The sequence below is a fragment of the Myotis yumanensis genome, unplaced genomic scaffold (assembly GCF_028538775.1).
Source record: "Myotis yumanensis isolate MYYU_CA2020_CCGP unplaced genomic scaffold, mMyoYum1.0.hap1 SCAF_10, whole genome shotgun sequence".
NCBI classification, from domain to species: Eukaryota; Metazoa; Chordata; class Mammalia; order Chiroptera; family Vespertilionidae; genus Myotis; species Myotis yumanensis.
Window position 1 is genome coordinate 37,010,491 of NW_027223761.1, and position 20,950 is coordinate 37,031,440.

The window sequence follows — 20,950 nt, forward strand, 5'->3', positions numbered from 1 at the left end:
CTCCAGAGAAAAAGTAAACGCCTGTGCAGGTTCAGGAGCGTTTTAAGAGGGGTCTCCTACCGCAGGGGTCCCCGGTCCCCGCAGCAAGCCTATCTCCCAGCGTCTCTTCCAAGAGAGTGAGTGGGTCCAGCCGGCCGTTCCTCTGCCCCAGGGCCCGGGCTCTGCAGGGCGCAGGGCTCTGGGAGGACCCCGGCTTTTCGGGCGGAGGGGCGGGGAGAGTTGTCACGGAAATACTGCCAGCACTGGCTGACTCACACGTGTTTAAAGTTTTATTCTCCATTTATGACCGGGTTTTCCGGACGTAGATTGTCAGCGCGTGTCCAAAGAGTTACAGTCTGAGCTGGACGCGACATACAGTCATTGGGGTCGCTCCGGGTGAGCGTGTTTGGATGGTGTCCCCAGGGCCAGGGGGCGTGGGCGACTGTCACCCGCCGCCGCAACCCGCAGAATGTCCTGCCCTCGAGCTCCCTCGCCCAGGCGCGCCGGGGAGCTTAGCCCTGACCTGGGGAGCGCACCGCCTTCGGGCACGAGGGGCGCGCAGTGCGCGGTGGCGGCCGCAGCGCTTGAGGCTCCGCTGCCCGCACGCATCGGCCTCGGGTTGGACCGCATCGGCCTCGGGTTGGACAACACGGGGCCCAGGCTATGTGGTCCCTCACCCTCCGCAGGGCGGCTCGCAGCTTAATGGGGAGATAGAGAGAGTGGAGGGGCGGGCGCATAGCCCAACCCATCCTCCATTCCCCATCACTGACCTTCCCAGGACCATACCCCCTGGCTCTCTACTCATCTCCGAGATGCTCAGAACGGATTTCGACTTTGGCAACCGAACCGGGTTGGTTCTAGGCGCTCCAGGCAGGCTCAGTGCCTGGCTCATTTGACAACAGTCTCTGGCACACACAGTGGGTATGTGTACATCTGTTATTTTTCATGTTTGAACCGTATTTGCTCCAACACTTCCCCCAGTGGGTACCGTCAGCACTGTGCTGGGCAGGATGGAGGACAGCTGCGGAATTGGAGGGAAATATGCGGCCCCGCAAGCAGTTCTGAGCTGGAAGTCCAGCGCCCTTTCCGGGCGCAACGTCTCGGAATTCCACACAGTGTCAAACCCCTCGGCTGCCAGCGCAGGGGACAGGAAAGTGGAAATGCCCGAGGGGAGAGCCCACAGGGAACAGTCCACACCCCACAGCTGGGTACAGGCCCGGCTCTACTGGTTGCCGGAGACATGGGATTGGGGAAGCTCGAGGCCCCAGGAGACCTGGACAGAAGGAGGCGGGCCAAAGGCGCCCCAAATCCTCCCGTGGGGACAGCACGACACACACACCCGCGTTCGGAGGTGAGCGCCGCTGGGGATCTGCCCACACTTCCAGGTTCTGGGGGACAGGAGCGGCCTGCCTGCAGGGGGCGAAATGTTCCGTTGGTTCTGCTGGGCTGGGCTGACACCAGAGCCAAAAATAGAAGCTGAGATCAACTGAAAGGAACGAGACTGAGCAAACATTCGTGTATATATAATCCTGATGAGACACACAGTAAAGTAGTATCCCAAACACAGCAGTGGGGGAGGATTACTCAGTATAGCACACTCAGGTAAATGAAAGAAATTTTGGAGGATAAAAGTAAATTCTATATTATACTTCAAAATAAATTCAAAGTGGATTAAAATTCTAAATATTTTTTAAAACAGTCATAGAAACACTATATAGGTAGGATAAACAGTTTTATATTTATGGCTAAATGTCAGCTTTGAAACAACAGAAGAAACTGCAGAGGAAGACTAAAATTCAAAAATATAAAAACTGGACAGGAGTTTTAAAAGGCAAAAAAGATTTGAAAAAAATGTTTGCACTAAATACAAGCAGAAAGTACCTCAAATGTATAAGTTACAGCTGCTTGTTTAAATAGATCAAAACTTTATTAAACTTTTTGTTTAATAGAAGATTCTACTAATGACCCCAGTAGAATGCCATTGAATTTTTTAAAATTAGGCATGAAGTAGTGCTTTGAATATTTAACAATTTATTTACTTTACATACATAGGAAGACAATGATGAATTTATTAAGCTAAAGTGATATAATCAAATATCTGTTATTTTTTCTTCACTAAACTAACAAAACTTTAGCCTCAATGGAAGGTGACATTGCAACAAGATTGCTTCACCCCATCCTCTTCTCAGAGCTGGAGTCAACCAGGCATGAAATGCTGCACTTCATTTTCAGCACACTCGGTCCTTTTCTTTTTAAATATGTTTTTATTGATTTCAGAGAGGGGAAGGGAGAGGGAGAGACAGAAACATCAATGATGAGAGAGAATCATCTATCGGCTGCCTCCTGCACACCCCTACTGGGTATCCAGCCCACAACTTGGGCATGTGCCCTGACGGGGAATCAACCTGTGATCTCCTGGTTCATAGGTCAATGCTCAACCACTGAGCCACACCAACCAGGCACACTTGGTCCTTTTCTAAATAAAGGATCTATTGATATGAATTAAAGCACTGCTCCAGTTCAGGAAAAGTGTCTTCAAAGTAAAAGGAAAAAGAAGCCTTGAGTGGGCTTATCCAGTTTTGTGGCTTTGAACATCATCACTATCCTAATGATTCTCAAACAGGTCCCTAACAGAACCTCTGCCCCGAACTCCAGACTCCAATATCAGTCTGTCTATTGACCTCTCAAAATGATGTCATACTTTAATGTCCAATACTGCCCACCTGTCCTCCAGCCCTCCTCCCCCAAACACCCCCCACCCCCACAAAGTAGTTTCTCTAACAGACTTCATCTCAGTTCATAGCAAGTCTTTTGTTTGTTCAGCCCAAAAACTTGGAATCATCCTTGACCCCTCTCTTTCCCTTAAAAGCTGTCAGGTCACGTACGTTCTCTACTAAAGTCTTCTACCCTTGTCTCCCCATCCATTAGCTGTAAAAGCTCACCATGCCCTAAAGGCCCCATCACCTCTCTGACCTTTTCTCCTACTACTCTCCCCTTCCTTCACTCCTCTCTGTCACCCTGGCCTGCTTGCTGCTCCTCAAACACGCCAGGCTCCTGCCCACAGGCCTGTGGACTTGTTTCCTCGGCCAGGAATGCTGCTCCCCTTATCCGTGTGGTCCGTGCCTCACTTCCTTCAGGTCTTTACTCAAAAGCCAAAACAACTTTCTCAGAGTCAAAGACACAACAACTCCAAGCTTTGGATTTTCCACTTTACCTAAAGAGATATATGCATTTTACTTATTTATTTTGTGTATTATCTGTATCTCCCCATTAGACTGTAAGTCTCTGAGGGCAGGGGTTGTGGTATGTTTTGTTCACTGATGTGCTCAGAACAGTGCCTACCACATGGTAAGTACTTGATAGTCACTGAATAAAAGACAGGAAGAGGGAACCATAAAAGACACACTCAGGGGGCAGACTCAGTGAGCACCAAAGCCCCATTGAAGCAAGTCTTGCCCCAGAGGGATGTCTCCAGCACAGAAGTTCTCCCACTGCAGACACAGCTGATTCTCACAGCCAATTGGTCTGGAGGTCAATTCCTCCCAGTGATAACTACAACAATCAAGGCTTTATTACAACAAGACTGTGCACAAAGCCCACAAGGGGGTGCACCAAGAATGTCTACCTCAGGTAATTGGGACACTTAGCACAGAAAGGCACTCTATCGACACAGCGAAGCATAAAAAAATGCCGAGACAAAGAAACAGGACACGAATGACAGAAATGGAGGAAAGCAAACTGCTGGATATAGAGTTCAAAACCACACTTTTAAGGTCTTTAAAGAACTGTCTAGAAGCTGCCGATAAATTTAGTAAGGCCCTCGAAAAGATTGGTGAGACCGCCGATAAATGTAGTGAGATCTTCAAGAAATCTAGTGAGACCCTCGATGTTGTGATAAAGAACCAACTAGAAATTAAGCATACACTGACTGAAATAAAGAATATTATACAGACTCCCAACAGCAGACCAGAGGATTACAAGAATCAACTCAAAGATTTGAAATATGAAGAAGCAAAAAACACCCAACCAGAAAAGCAAAATGAGAAAAGAATCCAAAAATACGAAAATAGTGTAAGGAGTCTCTGGGACAGCTTCAAGCATACCAACATCTGAATTATAGGGGTGCCAGAAGAAGAGACAGAGCAAGATATTGAAAACCTATTTGAAGAAATAATGACAGAAAACTTCCCCTACCTGGTGAAAGAAATATAGACTTCCAAGTCCAGGAAGTGCATAGAACCCCAAACAAAAGGAATCCAAAGAGGACCACACCAAGACACATCATAATTAAAATGCCAAGAGCAAAAGACAAAGAGAGAATCTTAAAAGCAGCAAGAGAAAGACAGTCAATTACCTACAAGGGAGTACCCATACGAATGTCAGCTGATTTCTCAACAGAAACTTTGCAGGCCAGAAGGGAGTGGCAAGAAATATTCAAAGTGATGAATACCAAGAACCTACAACCAAGACTACTTTATCCAGCAAAGCTATCATTCAGAAGTGAAGGTCAGATAGAGCTTCACAGATTAGAAAAAGCTAAAGGAGTTCATCACCACCAAACCAGTATCATATGAAATGCTGAAAGGTATCCTTTAAGAGGAGGAAGAGCCGAAGCCGGTTTGGCTCAGTGGATAGAGCGTCGGCCTGCGGACTGAAGGGTCCCGGGTTCGATTCCGGTCACGGGCATGTACCTTGGTTGCGGGCACATTCCCAGTGGGAGATGTGCAGGAGGCAGCTGATCGATGTTTCTCTCTCATCGATGTTTCTGACCCTCTATCTCTCTCCCTTCCTCTCTGTAAAAAATCAATAAAATATATTTTAAAAAAAAAAGAAGAGGAAGAAGAAGAAAAAGGTAAAGATACAAATTATGAACAACAAATACACATCTACCAACAAGTGAATCTAAAACTCAAGTGAATAAATAATCTGATGAACAGTATGAACTGGTGATTGTAATAGAATCAGGGACATAGAAAGGGAATGGACTGACTATTCTTGGGAGGGGGAAAGGGATGTGGGGGGTGAGTGAAGAGATTAGACAATAATCGTGCACCTATGGATGAGGACAGTGGGTGGGGAGTGAGGGCGGAGGGTGGGGTGGGAACTGGGTGGAGGGGAGTTATGGTGGGAAAAAAGAGGAATCAATGTAATAATCTGAACAATAAAGATTTAATTTTAAAAAAAGACAGGAAGAAGGGAAAACAGATAACAACAATGTGGACTGGTGCCAGGGTCTCCAGTTTCAATCCCCTGACATCTGGATTCTCTCTTCTATGCCACTGAAGCTGCTCTTTCCAATGTCACCAGAGAGTTTCATGTTGCTAAACTACAGGGACACTTCAGTCCTTATCTTATTCGTCCTCTTCTCTATATTGACCACTTCCTCATCCTTGAAATTCTCTTCTCCTAGGGCTACCAAGACAGACACCTCTCATTCTCTTCCATCTCCTTGGATGCTCTTTCTCCATCTTCCTCAATAATTCATTTTCCCTCGTCAACCCCATAAATAGAACTGTTCCCAGGGTTCTGCCCTGGGTTTATTTCTCTATTTACAAATTTTTCTCAAATTATCTCTCACAACTTAAGGTTTCAGTAACTACTCAAATGACGATGGTGCACAAATCTGAATTTTGGGCATATCATTGGATGTTGCCACCAGCGTGCCCCTCAGGGACCTTAAACCCACCACACCAAAAACTGAACTCTGTTCTATAACCTGAGCTCCCCTTTCTCTTCACTAAGACATTATATACCCTGTGTGAAATAGCAGAATCTATATTAAGACCAGCAGATACCACCTCTCCCCTGGATAGAAAAGGAAACTTGAACAGTACTTATTATTACAAATTTAAGATGCATTAAAATGTTCCAATCATTCTTTTCATTCAGCAAGTTGGTGAACGTAATGCAATAGTGCCCTTTAAGTCCTGAGTTGCTCAACTGTGGTTTCTTCTCATACAGATGGTTTCGGGAGGAAATGCTGGGTCTTGGTCAGCTGCCCGTTTTGGGTTGGCGGTTGACCTGAGTCATGGAGTCTGGAGCAGAGTCTGGGTAAGCATTCAGACACAAATTCTGCTTTATTGCAGATATTAAGCTTTCTATGAGAAGAGGCAAGGTCACATGTAAAGCTAAAACTTGATGTCCTCTGAGGACGCTCCAGAAAGTACCGAGGTTTCTCAGTGTCATATCCTTTCCTGAACCACAGTTGACAGAAGATGGGGTTTGAAAGAGGCCAAAGCTGTAATGGTAATAGAAGCTCTTCTCACCTCCCTAAGTTGTTGCGACTCATATTCCTTGACTGACAAGGCCTAGGACATCTTATGTGCTTTTCTTTCACTTGTTCATTCATCATTATTTTCAACTCCTCTCTGGAAAAGAATAAACAAAAATTCACATCTCTCGGCAGTTTATCACAGAATTGAAACCTTAGAAATGGAAAACATGAATCTGGCAAAGTGAAGCTGTGTTCCCAATACCATTGTGCAAAACTAGCTCTCTTTCTCCCTCTAACACACATGTATGCTCTCACCAGCCTAATATCCCATCCACTATTATTTCTCTGTGCCTCGTTCATGCTAATCCCTCTACCTAGGAAACTTTACCTTACTTGTTTGGCAAACTCTTATTCATTGGTTAAGTCCTTGATGAAGTGTCACCTCTCCTGGGAACAGCAACGTTTACCTCTACCTGCTGGATTGCTTATTATTTGGTCCCCACAGTGACTTATGTGTGCTCTAAAAGAGCACTTACTGTAACTAGTTAGTTGTTTCTAATACCTCCACATAACTGTGTGCAATGGAGAGGGGATATTTGTATCTCACTGCCTATCATTAGCTAATAAACCCTAACACAGTGTAGATCCTCAAAATACATGTTGATTGAAAAAATGAATCAAGGAATGCAATCAACAAAGGAAACATGGGTGTACCTCCATCCTATACTTCAGTCCATTCAGTTTTGGAGCCAGGAACCTATTTGGGAAGCACATGGTGGGACTAGGTTTTCTGCCTTCCCCAACTTCATTATTCCCTCCACCCCTCTGAATGAAGAAGTTTGAAATACCATCTTTTTCCAAATTTATTTGTAAAATACAAGACTCCTCACTGGTTTTTATCTCCAGCTTCTTTAAGTACAGCACCTTTGACAGAGCAATACCAGGAGGCAGACAGGAAAACAAGATGCACATTGTAATTATTGTCCAAATCACTAGCCACATCTCTTAAACTGTTAATGGAACTGTGTGGTCCCTACTCCTGTTCTGCAGAGGTCGAGGTCTATCAGCAGAATTCTTTCTGGAACAGCTGTGTGTGGTGCTTTGCACAAAAGTAGTCACTAGAAAATGGATGCTATAACCATATGTAACCAGGACAGAGAGGTGGGCCAGGAGGAGATGCTGGGAAATCTTGACTCAGCAGAAGCCCCAACCAAGGGATTTTACCATGAACCCTGGGATCTTTGGCATACATTTCTCAGTCATACAAGATCTAGAATATTTAATTCAAGGCTGCCAGTTTAGAGAAATACATTGCACTAGAAACTCACCTCAACATAGCTTACTCCCAAAAAGAGGAATATAGTCATGAAAACAAACCAAGATTGGCTTCAGAGACTGATACACTGTCAGATCATGCTCTCCTCTGTTCTCAATGCCGAGTTTGTGTTGGTTCATTCTCTTCTCCTACAGACAGGCTTTTCTAAGCAGTGGGAAGCTTGGCTTCCCCATCTTTGCCAACATAGCAATTGGAGCATATGCAAGATTCCAGGAAAAACTCAGTTTGGCCCCGCCCAGATCAAAAAGTGCCTCTGTATTCAAGGGAATGGTCCCAGAAATCTGGGGGAGCAGAGGCATGATCACTGGACAAATCTTTACCAGACAGGTGATTTGTATTGACTGCATATGTTAATAACAAGATATTTTTAAAGTTTTTATTACAAAATGGACTCATTGGGTAAAATGTAGAAAGTTCAGAAAAGGAAAAAATCCCATAATCCCACCAAATGATAGCCATTGTTAGCCTTCCATTCTCATTTAATGCTTTATTTTTTTTTTTCAATCTTCATCCCAAAATATATTTTTCCATTGATTTTTTTTAGAAAGAGTGAAAGGGCCGAAACCAGTTTGGCTCAGTGGATAGAGCATCGGCCTGCGGACTAAAAGGTCCCAGGTTCGATTCCGGTCAAGGGCATGTACCTGGGTTGCGGGGACATCCCCAGTAGGAGATGTGCAGGAGGCAGCTGATCGATGTTTCTCTCTCATCGATGTTTCTAACTCTCTCTCTCCCTTCCTCTCTGTAAAAAATCAATAAAATATATTAAAAAAAAAAAAAAGAGTGAAAGGGAGGGAGGAGTGAAGGGAGAGAAACATTACTGTGAGATACACTGACTGGTTGCCTCCTGCACATGTCCCAACTGGGGCCAGGGATCAAACCTGCAACCAAGGTACATGCCTTTGACCAGGAATTGAACCTGCAACCCTTCATTTTGTCAATTTGAATGCTCTAAACACTGAGCAACTGGCCAGGGCTTGTTTCATGCTTTAAAAAAATAAATCCTGTATATACAATTTTACTGAGTTTTTCACTTTTACATTATAACACATGCAATTCTCCATCATAAAAGCTCCTGCAACATTGCTTTATATAGCTATACAGTGCACGCTGAAAACTTTTTAACGACCTCATTCAGAAGGAAAGAAGGTAGTGGAGTGAGATGGTATTTTCAATTCATGGGACTCAATCCCAGAGAAGAGGCCATCAGACTGGAATTCTCCTCCCCCATTTCCTGCATTCCTTCAAACACTTCCAAACTTGTCTCATCCACACTCACTCTTCCTCTGCTCCAGATTCAGAGGGCTTGCTATGAATTTGGTTAGTGGTTCAGCCAAACACTTTAGGCTTGAATCCTGACATTTTGCAGCTATGTAATCTGGGGAATGTCTTACCTTCCTAGAAATATCATGTGCACAGTGGGGATTTTGACATAGTTCTTAAAAGGATTAAATAACATCTACACTAATAAGACAAATATGTTAATTGACCATAACTTTGCTATGCCCAAAGCCACGCCCACCAGCCAATCAGAGCGACTATATGCAAATTAACTGAACCAAGATGGCACCCAGCAGCCACGGAGCTGGAGCAAGCAGGAGGCTTAGTTGACCCGGGCGATGGAGGAAGCCAAGCTTCCAGCCTGCCCTGAGCAGGCTGTGGCCTCCGCTAATGGAAACAAAGTTTCAATTATAGAAGACAAATAAATCCCAGATACCTGCTTCCAGCCAGCCTCCACTGGGAGCTTGGGTGGCTGGGGACTGTGGCCAGCCTGAAAACAGCCATCAGCCCCTCACCCAGGATGGCCACACCCTTATGGGGTGAGGGTCCCCACCAGCCTGAAAACGGCCCTCACCCCCTCACCCAGACTAGCAGGCACCCCAGCAGGACCCCCCACACTGAAGGGGCTGTGGCCAGCCTGCAAAGAGCCATCAGCCCCTCACCCAGGTTGGCCTGACACGCCTATATAATAAAAGGATAATATGCAAATTGACCCTAATAGCAGAATGACTGGTCACTATGACACACACTGACCACCAGGGGGCAGATGCTCAATGCAGGAGTTGCCCCCTAGTGGTCAGTGCACTCCCACAGGGGGAGCTCTGCTTAGCCACAAGCCAGGCTGATGGCTGCCAGTACAGTGGCGGTGGTGGGAGCCTCTCCTGCCTCCTCAGCAGCGCTAAGGATGTCCAACTGCAGCTTAGGCCTGCTCCCCGCTGGCAAGGGGACATCCCCCGAGGGTTCCCGGGCTGCCAGAGGTATGTCTGACTGCCAGCTTAGGCCCAATCCCCCAGGGAGTGGGCCTAAGCCAGCAGGTGGTCATCCCCCAAGGGGTCCCAGACTGCGAGAGGGCACAGGCTAGGCTGAGGGACCTCCTCGAGTGCACAAATTTTTGTGCACCAGGCCTCTAGTTATGTATATAAAACACTCAGTACATAACAGGTGACCAATAAGTGTTAATTAAAAAAAAAAAAAATCCCCTTGCTATAGCTCTCCTCCCTTGCCCTTTTCAGCCATGTTTCTTGAAAAATGACTTTTACTATTTGGTAATCTCCCCTTTGCACTGCAACTCAGTATAATCTGGCTTTTATTCCTGACATTGCTCACCAAAGATCTCCTAAAACACACTAGATGTGTTCATGGAGCTTCGAGTCATTTCTTAATCTTTTGTGTATATAGTCAATCAATTTCTCCTGGTTTCCATGACACCAGTCTTCCCAATTTTCTTAATTCTCATTCCTTTTTATTCTTCTTTGCTACCTAAATTCTACTGATTAGTATCTGTCCTCAACTTTTGAGTGTCTGGAAAATGCATGATTTCCTTATGAGATTGTAGTTAGAATTCTGGCTCTCCTACTTACCAAACCGAGTTCCCAAGTTATTTAACTCACCTGACCTCCATAGTCTCAACTATGAAAAGGTGACTCCTCTCCTGGACAAACATCTTAAATGGAGTCACTGTACATTGAACCTGACCTTCTCTTTGGCATAAAGGACTAGTAGGCATAAACTGGAATTCCAGGCTGGAAACCCATTTCATAGCATAAGTATGTCAAAACTCAAACAAATCATATACTCTCCATATTTATTAACAGTATAAAACTAACAATATGAGCTATATTATACATGTTCCTTTGAGGTATTTTTCTTCATGGTCTGGACTGGCTGAGGTTTCTTAGACTCTTAGTTTAATGAAGTTTGGACAGAATATGCCATCTTTTCCTGGTAAATCTTCCCAAGATATTACTCCTTACTCCAGAGACCTTTGAACTGCATTGAAAATTAATGTCATCTGCCACAAAGGAAAAAAATAGTTCAATGATGTTCAGGTAAATGCCTCTCAAAGTTTTTCAAAGCTAAATGTTGGACAATTTCAATTATGTCTTACTTTTCCATTTTTATAAAAATACACTTTGTTGAGCTCCTGAGAAATTTCTAACAATACAACCAGATTTGCAGGAGAAACTTCTAGATCCACTCACTCTGCAATGTCAATCAGTTTCAGTGATGCTTTTTACAGTAATACAAATGCCTTCAAAATACTGAATGAGGCAGTTTCTTCCAAATTCCTAGTTTCAGGCTTCACTTACAATTTTCACAATACCCAAAACACTTCCAAAATTCCTTTTTGATCCATCCTCCTTGATTGCTTTGACTTTTAAAAATTTCACAATAAAAATACCTTAAGGATGCAACAACTTATTTGATCTGTTGGCTAAAGTCAATGAGATGCTTTGTGGAGATAAATGGAGAGGAAGCAAAACAAATGTCAGGATACTGCTGCTTAAGAATTCGGAGACGGCTTGAAGCATTGGCCAAACCCAGCTGTTATCAATTTTTTAAATGCCATTATTTCTTGCCCTGTGGAACAAAGTAGAGTGATGCCATTATTTCTTGCCCTGTGGAATGAAGTAGAGTGAAAATCAAAGCTTGAGGATTGCTTCTTCAAAAGACATTAGTTCATTAATTAAAGGGGACTGCTTTGGATTCTTGGCAAAATAAAAGGTAAGGCACTAGTTTTAATTTGCAGTCAACTGTAATATGTGGTTCCTTCTACCCAACTGCACAGTCGATACTTAAAAATTATCTCAAAAAGTAACAGGCCTTGCCCTAACCAGTTTGGCTCAGTGGATAGAGCGTCGGCCTGCGAACTGAAAGGTCCCAGGTTCAATTCCGGTCAAGGGCATGTACCTTGGTTGCAGGCACATCCCCAGTAGGACATGTGTAGGAGGCAGCTGATCGATGTTTCTCTCTCATCGATGTTTCTAACTCTCTATTCCTCTCCCTTCCTCTCTGTAAAAAATCAATAAAATATATATATTTTTAAAAGTAACAGGCCTCTCTGCATTTTAATTAAATTTTCTGGACAATTCTTCAATGCATTAGCACTTGTAGCTTCCGCCAGATGTTATGCTAACAAGTTCTCACTGTTATAAAATCAAACAAAAGCTGTTTAATGTGCAGCATTCTCATGTGATAAAATCTCTATCCCTTTGTTTCTAACCAAAGGTCCTAGTTCAGGCCTTCCTTACTCTTACCGAGTTATTACAACAGTGGCTTTGAAACCAGTCTAAACAAAATCACCTGAATTCAATTTCTAATCTACCTCCAGCACCTTCCCAAGGTATGCAACTGTCCTTTGAGCCATCACTCTACCTTGCAGAATCCCTCCAACATAGCGCTCAACAAATGTTATTACCATTTTATTTTTACACAGGTCTGCTCTATTTCATCCTGAGTCACTACTGGGCAAAGCCTACTTCTTACTGGTCTTTGGTTTATCAGTTAGCATACAGAAGGTACTTAACTTGTTTCCTGTGTTGGACTAGATATAAGCCCAACTCGCATATCTGCTTTCAGATTCCTTAAGAATTCTCTTTGAAAACCAACATTTTCTAATCTAGTATTATTAAATAATGTGAAAAAACAAACACTGCAAATTTTGATGAAAAACAATACCTGATTTTTTTTCTTTGAAGCTAGTACACTAGGAAAATCAAGCCTTAATGACTTATAGTGGTCCTATGAACACTAATTTATCATACTTTTTATAGCTGTCTTCAGTAGCTACTGAAACCTGCTCCAGCCTTCACTGCTTTTTAGGTTTTCTGTCACCCACACCTACTAGCTTTCATATCTAATTTACCTGTTTACACCAATTCCTCTCACAACTGGAAATTTTGCTTTTCGTAGGCTAGAAAGCTAAAATAATCAAGCTTGTTAAAATGTTTAAGGCAGGAAGAAATAGGCCCTGAGTGAGAAATTATGTACCCATGTTCAAAAAACACAAGGATCTTCCCTAGCTGGTTTGGCTCAGTGGACAGAGTGTTGGCCTGTGGATTGAAGGGTCCCAGGCTCAATTATAGTTAAGGGCACATGCCTGGATTGCAGGCTCAATCCCCAGTAGAGGGCGTGCAAGAGGTAGCCGATCAATGATTTGCTCTCATCATTAATGTTTCTCTCTCTCTCTCCTCTCCCTCTCCATTCCTCTAAAATCAATTTAAAAAATTTTAAAATACTGTTTAAAAAAACACAAGGATCTTATGACATCCATTTTATCTGTTCAAGGTCTTCATTACTTACTCTCTGGCTCTAATCTTCATCAGAAAAATGTCACACAGAATTAGCACTGTGTATCACTTAAATTTGCATTCTCAATTAAAATCCAGCCTAGTTTACTAATTTAAAATGCTCCCCACTTTAAAGTTCTCTTCTGTGATTCAGTTCACATTAGAAAGTTGAGTCATGTACAGTCACTTAAAAAGCTAAAGCTATTTTAAACCACCTTACACATTTATAGCAGATCAAAAGCATAATATGCAATGTGACATAAAATATTATTTAAAATTACAAAATAAAAATATCCCAAGATTGATGTGTAAATTTTTCTAAATTCCAAAATGTAACTAATATGAACTAAAGCTCAATACTAAATAATCCATGTTTCATATTCTATCAAAAATACATCCTCTGCTTTTAGTACTCTATATAATGGAGATAACAGAAAATAGGCATCACAAAGATTTAGACAATTAAGGTAAGCTCAGAGTGACTTTTAATATGCCAAACAATGTTAATAATACACAAGTCAAACAGACAAGTGCAAACAAATCTTAAACCAAAATCAATAGGAAAATAAACAATAAACAGATTTTTTTCAATATCTGTTAGCCAGTACTATTAGTCAAGTGGCTAATCACAGATAAAATATATTTTATGAAAAGCTTGGAATAGTCAGAAGTCATTCTGGCATTTCAAACAGCTATGTACAGTATCACAAAGATTAGTTTATATACACCAATATTGAAGAGAAACTGGGCAAAACAGTTAAAAACAGACTAACAATACAATCAAGTACAAAACTTGGGTGGCGAGAGGAAAGATTTTTAAAAATTCAGGGAAGGGCATTATCAGGAAAAATTACAAAACCAGCAAGAATTATACTACATTAATACAGCATTATGGGGGGAAAGGGTGCATTTCTCCAATGCACTAGCTTCAAAGTTCAAAGGGGAAAAAAGGCAAATAAGCTGCTTTTCATCAAGAGCAGCTATGTATTTCACATAATTGTTTTCAAAAGAAAGCCTATTAACAACAATGATTGTTTAATGCTACAATTTTACAGCAAAGACAAAACTAAAATAGCAGCAAATTCACAAGGCAATACTTCCACAGAATTATTCCATGGTTCATACAATGCCCAAAAGTGCTCCCAGTTGGATATACAAATATAATTCACAATTAAAAAACAAAAAAGAAATATAAGACTGACACACAGGTACATTGAAGGCTAAGTAGTAACTGATTCTCTATTTCCCTTTTCGAAGGGAGAATGTTTGTAATAAAGCCCTTGGTCCTTTTTTACAAGTCACTACAGGGAAGGATACCTTTTATCACAATGCAACAGCAAACTATCAGCAGCATACCACCACAGTGGTTCACCCTGGAAAGGCTGATGTAACATCCAACAGTGACTGACATCCTAGAGAAGACAAACTGATAAACTAAATGAAAGCCTGATAAAGCACTGGTCAAAATACAGCTTTTAACTGTAATTCACAAATAAAAGTCTAAAAAGTATTTCAGTAAAACTACTGACACCGATTTTAAGTAATTGCAAACTGGATTCTAGCAGTGATTTCAACCTAGCTTTAACTTCCTCTTGTCACAGTTTTTTTGGGGAGATGGGAAATAAGTAGTTCAGTATATGGTAAGGCTGACAGAGCGATTCATTTTCTTTCCAATAAGTCGAGATGTTCTATTACTCTGGGTGGTGGACCTAGTGGCCATCCGGTCAGTGAAGAGTGCTCTTTCCTCAGCTGCAGCTTTTGCCATCTGGGCTTTCTTGAGTTCTCTACAAACACAAAAACAGAAAAACAAGACTTTTCACCTACTGTGTTAATTCTAGGAAGGGATCGTAAGAGGCCAAACACAAACTATATTATCAGGTGGAAGATCTTTGCATGTCATCATTATTCTAACATGCAACTAAGAGGAAATATACAGTATGAAACTTTAGCTTCTGCTCAAACAACTTAAATTTACAAAATAATCTTTATTTGTGCTATCAAATACAAAGTAATAAAGACATTACTAATGACTTTTTTTTTTTTTGGTGTGTTTTTAATGTCTTTACTGATTTCAGAGAGAGGGAGAGAGAGAAACATTGATCAGCTGCCTCCTGCACATCCCATAAAGGGGGTTGAGCCCGCAACCTGGGCATGTGCCCTGACCAGTGACGTCCTGGTGCATGGAACAAAGCTTAACCAACTGATTCACACCAGCCGGGCATGACTGGGATTATTTTTGTTTCGTTTAAATATTTATTTTTGAAAGTATTACATATGCCCTCTTTTTTCCTCCTATCAACCCCCTCCAACACCCCCCCCTCCACCCCCCCCGCCGCTTGTCCTCCACCCCAGGACTTCACCACCTACTGCCTGCATCCATGGGTTATGCATATTTGCATACAAAGTTTTTGGTTGATTACCTCCCACCCACTCACCCTCCCTCACTTTCCCTTCATGACTGGGTTTTAATAAAAACTTCAAATAGAACTCTAATCTGTAATTGTGAAATATCTTTACATAACAGAGATGAAAGCAAAATTCTTCCTATTTGTATGAATAATTATATCTATCAAACTAGTGGCAAATAAACCTTTTCATATTTCAAGTCAAATTAGCTTAGAATCAAAATGGTAGCAATAAAGCAAATGAATTAGAATTATCATTCCAATCAGTTTTGAAATGTCAAAGGTCATTCACATCAAATATAATACTGAGACTTTCGGGGGTATAGGCTCACTTAGCTTTTGCTATGATTTGAGACTTGGGGATTATCACCACTTGCAAATATACGCTAGTCTTAAAAACTTGAAGCCCAATAATTTCAAAGTCTAGAAACAACACAAATTTATAGGTCAAGTATTAAGTTAAGGCAGAAGTCCCCCAATTTTTAACTGTATTAACATGCCAAACCACTATATTTGTCACTGACAGAAAGCCTTTATCATCTTGTTAAATTTGTGAATGAACACAAAAAAGTAAAAACAAAACAAAAAAAACCCTCACTTACTTCTGCAAAAGTGAATTTTTGAACTTTTCTGCATTCAATTCTATTCGTAATTGTTCTGCGCTTTTTCTAGAAGCAGAAAGCAATATTGAATGCTTTACCAGTGCCGCTGCTGAAGGTCTTCTCTCTGGATCTGGATGAATCATAACCTTGAAAGAGAAGTAAAATTAAGGTAAAAACATGTGATTTAATAAAATGTTAAACCATGTCAATAAAGTGCTTCATATAAAAAATACTCACTTTTAGCAACTCTGTAAATTCTTGGGAAAGCACTTGTGGAATCCGTGGTAATCTACCCTGTCTGATTTCATGCCACTGGTCTCCATTTCTGGGGAGAGGTTCAGCACCAGCAGCACATACCACTGTGAGGGCAAGGGCAAAAATATCTGCTTTTGGTAGATGGGAATAGTTCTGTAAAATAAAAAAATTTTAAGGAAATATAAAAATGCTCAAAATAAAGTAAGATTATACCTCATAATGATTTAGGTGAAAAACAGGACTAAACTAAAATGTTCAATGCCACATTTAAGTTTAGGACCTATTCAGAGAAAAAGTAAATGTGGGGGATTTATTCTAATTACAAAGTAATATACACTCTGAGGTGGAGGGGTTGGTAAAAACATTTCTAAAAGCAAATGTCTCCTGTCATTAGCCCAATTCAAATCTCAGAAGAAACTCCTATCCCTCTAGGACAGCGGTTCTCAACCTGTGGGTCGCGACCCCTTTGGGGGTCAAACGGCCCTTTCACAGGGGTCACCTAAGACCATCCTGCATATCAGATATTTACATTACAATTCATAACAATAGCAACATTACCGTTACGAAGTATCAACGAAAATAATTTTTTTTTAATATATATTTTATTGATTTTTTACAGAGAGGAAGAGAGAGGGATAGAGAGTCAGAAACATCGATGAGAGAGAAACATCGATCGGCTGCCTCCTGCACACTCCCCACTGGGGATGTGCGGGCAACCAAGGTACATGCCCTTGACCGGAATCGAACCTGGGACCCTTGAGTCTGCAGGCCGACGCTCTATCCACTGAGCCAAACCGGTTAGGGCACGAAAATAATTTTATGGTTGGGGGTCACCACAACATGAGGAACTGTATTTAAAGGGCCAGAAGGTTGAGAACCACTGCTCTAGGAGCATTCATAAGAAAACACAAAACATACATACATGACAAGTTACAAATACACATAAGACACAAATATACATAAAAAGAACAATGATCATAATTTATTTGGTCTATTTCCAGTCAAAACTCTTATTGAGAAATATTTCATCACACTTTTGAAACAGTACTATTAACTTTTAGCCTTAATTTACTTAATCATTCCTGTGCTATTTATTTTGCATTGTTCTTGGTTTGTTTGAATAGGAATATTCCTGTAGGAGACTCTCAGAAATGGAAATTCTGAATGAAAAGGTACTTGACTTCTAAATGTTGATAAATACTAATATTCAGCTCTCCAAAAATGCTGTGCCATTTTAAAATTCTACCAGCAGGGTATGGGAACTTCTCTTTTACCACAACTCTACCATACTGAATATTATAAACTTGCCTTTACTGACTTGCTAACAGACTTTCTATTTTGTTATTGCTATTCTATGTTACTAGCTTAAAATTTTAATACATCTACATTTACATTAATTCTTCCAGCAAATGGTGTTGCAAAACAAATGGCATTATTAAAGGAGAAAAATTACCTCCTGTAAAACTTCATTTGCAAGAAAACGACTATCACCCTCTTCAACTTGTGGACTAGAGATTCTTGTTACGTGCCCAAGATCACCTAGAAGTATTGAAAAGAAATACAGCCAAGAATTAAAACACAACAGCTCCTCTTTTTATATTATAGTAATAATCTGGATATCTTTCTTTCTTACCTATTTTATTTTATTTTTATTTTTTAAATATATTTTATTGATTTTTTACAGAGAGGAAGGGAGAGGGATAGAGAGTTAGAAACATCGATGAGAGAGAAACATCGGTCAGCTGTCTCCCGCACACCCTCACTGGGAATGTGCCCGCAACCAAGGTACATGCCCTTGACCGGAATCGAACCTGGGACTTTTCAGTCCGCAGGCCGACGCTCTATCCACCGAGCCAAACCGGTTACGGCTTTCTTACCTATTTTAAAGATAACTTTGTTAGATATCCATTCATCTTCATCTCCATCTTCAGAGGCAGCATTTGGGATTGAGGTTCGAGATATGAAAATATTACCTGTCAAACAGTTATTTATATAAGCCACATTAACAATTAATAGTATAACCAAAGTTCACAAACAAGCATACATCAGAATCATCCAGAAAGCTTTTAAATATATAGATTCTTATATGTTCTACCCCAAACACTATGAAGTAACAGTCTCAAATGGGAACTGGGGCTTTATTTTCTAGGAATATACTTTCTGGCCTAGCTCTGATCCTTGAACACTTAGAAACCACTATAATTAGTCCCTTCACATCTACACATTGATCTTCAACAGTTTTTTTTTTAAAATATATTTTATTGATTTTTTACAGGAGGAAGGGCTAGGGATAGAGAGTTAGAAACATCGATCAGCTGCCTCCTGCACACCCCCCTACTGGGGATGTGCCCAAAACCAAAATACATGCCCTTGATCAGAACCTGGGACCCCTCAGTCCACAGGCCAACGCTCTATCTGCTGAGCCAAACCGGTTAGGGCGATCTTCAGCAATTTTAATTAATGGAAACCATACAAATGGCAATAACATATTAATTTGTAATGCTGCCAAAGCACAAATTTTAAACTCATGCTACAATGCTGGTATGAAAAGAATGAGTCACATATCTATTTAGTTGGGCTGACCCCACAGCATATTTACCCAATGTAGCTTTGTGGGGTTCACTGTCTCAGCTAAACAAACACTTTATCTTCAAATTTGAGCAAGCTCATGATTAACATAAATTTTAGCAACAGATCCCATTTTAATAGTTTTATCAATACAGTATTGAACTTATAAATGTTATATTCACTGGAGTCATCTTTCCATTTTTGCTTTATTTATAGGACAACTTATTTGTGGCGGTATTTGTGAATTTGAAATTTTTAAACTTATTTTCAACTTTTGTACTTACAACATAAGTATCTACTTACTATATTTGACACAATACAAGGTGAGTGAGTATAGGCAAATCTTACTAATTCACATTTATTGCCTTCAGCCCAAATATATTTCCTTATATAAAATAAATATTTTAGTGCATTGTTAATGTACAGGCAAATTCTTCACATACTCTTATTAAAATAAATTGTGGCCCTGACTAGGGGTTAGAGAATCAGCCTGCACATTGAAAGGTCGTGGGTTTGATTTCCCTGTCAAGGGCACATACCTGGATTGTTAGTTCAATCCCTAGCCCAAGTTGAGGTTCATGTGGGAGGCAACCAATTAATAGGTCTCTCTCACATCCACGTTTCTCACTGTCTGTCTCTCTCTGTCTCACTCGGGCTCCCACTCTCTCTCTAAAAAAAAAAAAGACAATGGAAAAAATATCCTCAGGTGAGAATTAAAAAAAAAATTTTATGTAAAACAAATTCCCATTGATCATACACATTTCCATAGGGTAAAAAAAAACAACATATTAAATTCAACTTAAAAATACCTATCCTAAAATGTTTAACATGAATCCATCAACCTTTTAGTTATAATTTCAAAATTATAGGAAATACAAGGGGAGAAAGGAATAAATTAAATGTTATAAGGAAGCAACCAAATCCAGAAGGAAGAACATCTTGCAAGACAAGGTCTATACTATTATTTTTAGAAGTAGAAGGTAAAACCTAAAAGACAATGGATATAACCAGATGTAATACATGTTCCTGAGAAAAATAGCAGTTTGGACTAATCAACTATTAAGAACTTGGGTTAAGACTTTCTCCAGAAGGCTCTCACAAGGAAGCCCCAGCAACCTCAGGGGCTACAGAGCAAATTGCCTTGGGCCTATTACTGATCTATCCAGGCTCTGAGCTGGTGGAAGCCAAGCTAACCTTTGTATACAACTTGACTCCTCACACATGCACTCAGGCTCAGTAAAGACTGCAGACTGCTTGGTAGCTCCAGACAGGTAGCCCAAACCCAGTCACAGGCAGCGTCTGACATCCACCTGCACTGAAGTTCCTCCCAAGTGGACCCAGAACCAACATAACCAGTGGTAGGCTTTAGACTATACCAGAGCATGACCCAACTAGCCACGGAAGTGGCACACCCAACGGGAGATCCTGACAGGCATCAGACCCTGCTGGGGCCAATTCTGTTGGGGGGAAGGGGAAGGGGGGGCAGCGGCATGGTACTGTAGCTTCCACACAACAGCTCATATGCTGTGGTTGGGGTCAATCCTCATAGTCAGCCAGCCTGAGGGCATTCAAGACTCAACTACAACAGGAAGGCTTGCATAATCTACACAAGAGACATTCCTGGAGCACCTAGTTCAGGTGACAAGATTGTGCCACTGAGCCCCACAAGACACCTACTACATAAAGACCATTATAACAAGACTGGGAAACACAGCAGATCTACCTAATACACAGAGACAAACAAAAAATAAGTCAAAAACATGCCCAAAATGAAAAAACAACCGTCATTCCTCCAAAGAATAACTAAATGAAATGGAAGCAACCAAGCTACCCAATGCAGAGTTCAAAACAATGGTTATAAGGATGCTCAAGGAACTTAGGTAAAGAATGAATGATCGGTGAGAACCTAGATAGTAAGCATTAAAAAAGACAGAGCCCTAGCCGGTTTGGGTCAATGGAAAGAGCGTCGGCCTGTGGACTAAAGGGTCCCAGGTTCAATTCCAGTCAAGGGCACATGCCCAGGT

General features: G+C 41.2%; 1 protein-coding gene across 6 annotated transcripts in view; it reads right to left on the minus strand.

Moving 5' to 3' along the window:
- Nucleotides 1–5,201: 5,201 nt before the first annotated feature.
- Nucleotides 5,202–20,950, minus strand: part of WEE1 (WEE1 G2 checkpoint kinase) — a 28,136-nt gene continuing 12,387 nt past the window's right edge. The window contains exons 7-13 of one of the 6 annotated variants that reach the window (XR_011472838.1): nt 18,236–18,331; nt 17,812–17,897; nt 16,341–16,511; nt 16,104–16,249; nt 14,792–14,880; nt 11,209–11,387; nt 5,202–6,347 (exon numbers count right to left, since the gene is read on the minus strand). Coding sequence is in view for 4 of the 6 variants with exons in the window: in XM_070425320.1 (XP_070281421.1) it covers nt 10,715–10,818; nt 14,792–14,880; nt 16,104–16,249; nt 16,341–16,511; nt 17,812–17,897; nt 18,236–18,331 (692 nt within the window). In the remaining 2 variants the exon portion in view is untranslated. Of the gene's footprint in view, nt 6,348–10,594; nt 11,426–14,114; nt 14,881–16,103; nt 16,250–16,340; nt 16,512–17,811; nt 17,898–18,235; nt 18,332–20,950 lie in introns of those variants that run through there. The other 5 variants (XR_011472837.1, XM_070425320.1, XM_070425321.1 and 2 more) reach the window with 5 other exon arrangements.